The 2,943-nt window shown below is 36.2% G+C and overlaps 1 protein-coding gene across 1 annotated transcript; it reads right to left on the bottom strand.

Annotated features, from left to right (window-relative positions):
- Positions 1 to 79: 79 nt before the first annotated feature.
- Positions 80 to 1,847, bottom strand: LOC137298355 (succinate dehydrogenase assembly factor 3, mitochondrial-like). The gene is made up of 2 exons (XM_067830575.1): positions 1,592 to 1,847; positions 80 to 327 (listed from the first exon to the last, which is right to left on the bottom strand). Exons 1-2 carry the CDS (start codon positions 1,769 to 1,771, stop codon positions 163 to 165), a joined length of 345 nt encoding a protein of 114 aa, XP_067686676.1. The 5' UTR covers positions 1,772 to 1,847; the 3' UTR covers positions 80 to 162.
- Between the last annotated feature and the right edge of the window lie 1,096 nt (positions 1,848 to 2,943).

Consider the following 2,943-nt stretch of genomic DNA (forward strand, 5'->3'; position numbering starts at 1 on the left):
GGAAGCTTGGGTTCCCTAACTTTTAATTTGGGCACTGAAATTCAACTAGTGTATGGATAATGAGAAAAAGAAAAGAGGATAAAAGGCTACAAAAGTTTAATAGTTTGTTGCAGTTTACACATCCCCATTTACATTCACACACATACAATTTCGTGGCAAATGCTAGCTCTCATCTTTCATTGGTTTTTGTGACTCTTTCAGCAATTCCATCAACTGTCCAATTTGTTCCTCTCGGAAATTATCCAGCAATTCCTCAGAAAGTTCTACACCAATCATCTGTTTCTGTTTCCGTTGACCAAGCTGCTTTGCCAGTGTTATGTAGTATTTCTAAAACAAACAAAATGGAAAATATTCACTGTTAACATTGAGAAATACATACTTTACTAAAATTACAAAATCAAATTCTATTCACCAGAAATTAAAGCTGAAGGTAAAACTCATTTTCAAGGTACATTTAAAACATTGGCCAGTAAGAAAATGTTAATCATGATTGCAGGCTGTCTTCAGAAAAACAACTGTTTGATGGTCAATATAATAGTATTTGGATACAAAAAACACAAGAGTGTTGATAAAAGAGATGGGCATATCATGAGACCCCTTCATGTTTTAACTGAGATGTTAAAAGCATGCATATGTGTTGTCATGATTGTCTAAACATGCAGACTTTCAGTTGTTGCTAGTGTATTTGTCTAGTGGCAGATGTGGATGAAGATATGTTGGTGCACACCCACAACACAATGCTACTTGTGGCTACAGATGACTGCGATGTGTATTTGTAAAATTGGTTCGGTTCCCAAGGTGGGAACATTTGCGTAGTATCCTTTGACAAGTTACATAGATCCACACTGTCTCAGCTGTAAAATGAGTACCCATGAGGATGTGCTGGCAATGTGAGTGTTTAGTTCATTGCGCCTAACACTAACAGGCAGCAATGTTGTATGAGCCCCAGGGAGTTGAAAAAGTATCAGAAAATAAGATGATATCCTATAACCAGGGATAGTAATGTCTGTAGCACCATGAGCAGGCAATGTGCCTGAATATGAGTGCCATATAAGCAGACTTTAAGTGTACTGATACTACTACTACAATCATTAAGATAGTTAACACTCATACACCCATTGTGTGGCAAAGAGTTCAGCTATCAAAGTATCAAACAGACATTTAATGATCACATGTCATTCTGGACAAAGAAATCTTCCTTACATCCCAATGATGTTCCACAAAAACATACACTGAGATGATCTCCACGAAAAGATATGTCTTACTGCCAACTGTTATGTAAGACAGCAACCATTAAAACTATTTGGTAAGTAGAGGGCAAGCTGACCAGACAAATTCAATCAAAACGGCAAAAGAAGTTTGTGCACAGTGCATCTGGCTATTGAGGAATTAGTAACGACAGTTAACCCAGAGGGTTGTACAGTAATATTTTAGCTGAAGCCTACAAACTATCCAACCACTATATACAAATACATGTACCTAAAACTGAAACCTATAAATAATCAATCTGTCAATACTTATAACTTGATCTTGCCACATATGTTACTAAAAGACATATACATGTATTATCACAACACAAACTAGTTCTTACTGTCCACTCTGACATGAAGATCTTTGACTCTTGATCTGGAGCACTCTTGTGTAGTCTGAATTCCGATTTCACATACTGGTCCCCAATCGCTTTCATTTCTAGAGGAAGACCTCTGTGGAGCTTTAAAATGCCTTTATATAATGCACGTACCCTTGATACATGGCTGATGGGAGTAGTCATTGTTATAAGACTTCGATTTCTTCAGCAAAACAAGAAAATACACTAAAAGTTACACAACATTCTCAAGGCTGACAGGTGCAAGTTGCAACACGAGACATACTCTCGCGAAATACCAGTCACTTTCGAGCTAAAATAGACTTTAGCAAGACACACTCTCTAAAACAATTATGTATAACGTTCTACGGGAGGACAATAAAGTACATAGGAAAGACTGCACCTTCTCCCTACATCAATACATGCTGTCTGCTAGAGGTCAAATTCGCATGATGCTCTAGAGCTAAAATGGTGACCCGTGGTGTACTGCTTGTGCTACAACTGATAAGAGCAATGGGAAAAATCGAAAAGCACCTGAGAATAGCATTCAAAATACATTGTTGGTATAATGTCAGATTTTTTCTAGTTGTAGGTGACTACTGAGAGATGCGTTTATTAGTTAACAGATTGTCCCTTCAGATTTACAGTAAACGATAAGGATATGACTAAATTCGATAAACAGTCCGGAAAACAAGTATATGCTCACTACGTATTTCAACATATTTAATCTGCTGAACAGTAAATGTACATAATTACTCAAGTGTAAAATAATGTTCAAAACTGTCAAGAAATTTTATGGATCATGCTTCTTTAATCTTTTCCACACAACGTTTCGGTGTCATTATAAGTGTCTTCATCAGGTGAACATACTTTACTCAGAAAATGTATTCCAAAGATAATGTTTGTTACATCTATAACAACTTCTAAATGCCGCTATTTAAAAACACGTCAATGTTCAAAATGTTTATATGAAGTTATTTAATCTTCCTTAAAGAGACGTGAAAAGCCACATTAACCTCAAACTATTCTCTCAGAGACCCTTTTCATTGCGCATTTTCAAATTTATCTTAGCTGATATAAAACTGACATGAAGAGCAATTGCGAAAGATTCCCGGCATGGGTAATCCACATGTAAATACGACTCATCCTAAAGAAATCAAATGTCACAGGTTTCCATACGAATGTTGGTTTTGTGTCGGGGTTCTCAATAATTTTCTCTCCCTTTCTTCAAGCATATGTCAAAGACTACCCGGGCGTAAAACCTAGCAACCATTAAACTTTTCTGTCAATAGACATTTATACAAATAGAAGATCAAAGTATGTATTACTTGTATAAAATAAGTTGTGTGGAATATGTC

Source organism: Haliotis asinina, chromosome 10 (assembly GCF_037392515.1).
Source record: "Haliotis asinina isolate JCU_RB_2024 chromosome 10, JCU_Hal_asi_v2, whole genome shotgun sequence".
NCBI classification, from domain to species: Eukaryota; Metazoa; Mollusca; class Gastropoda; order Lepetellida; family Haliotidae; genus Haliotis; species Haliotis asinina.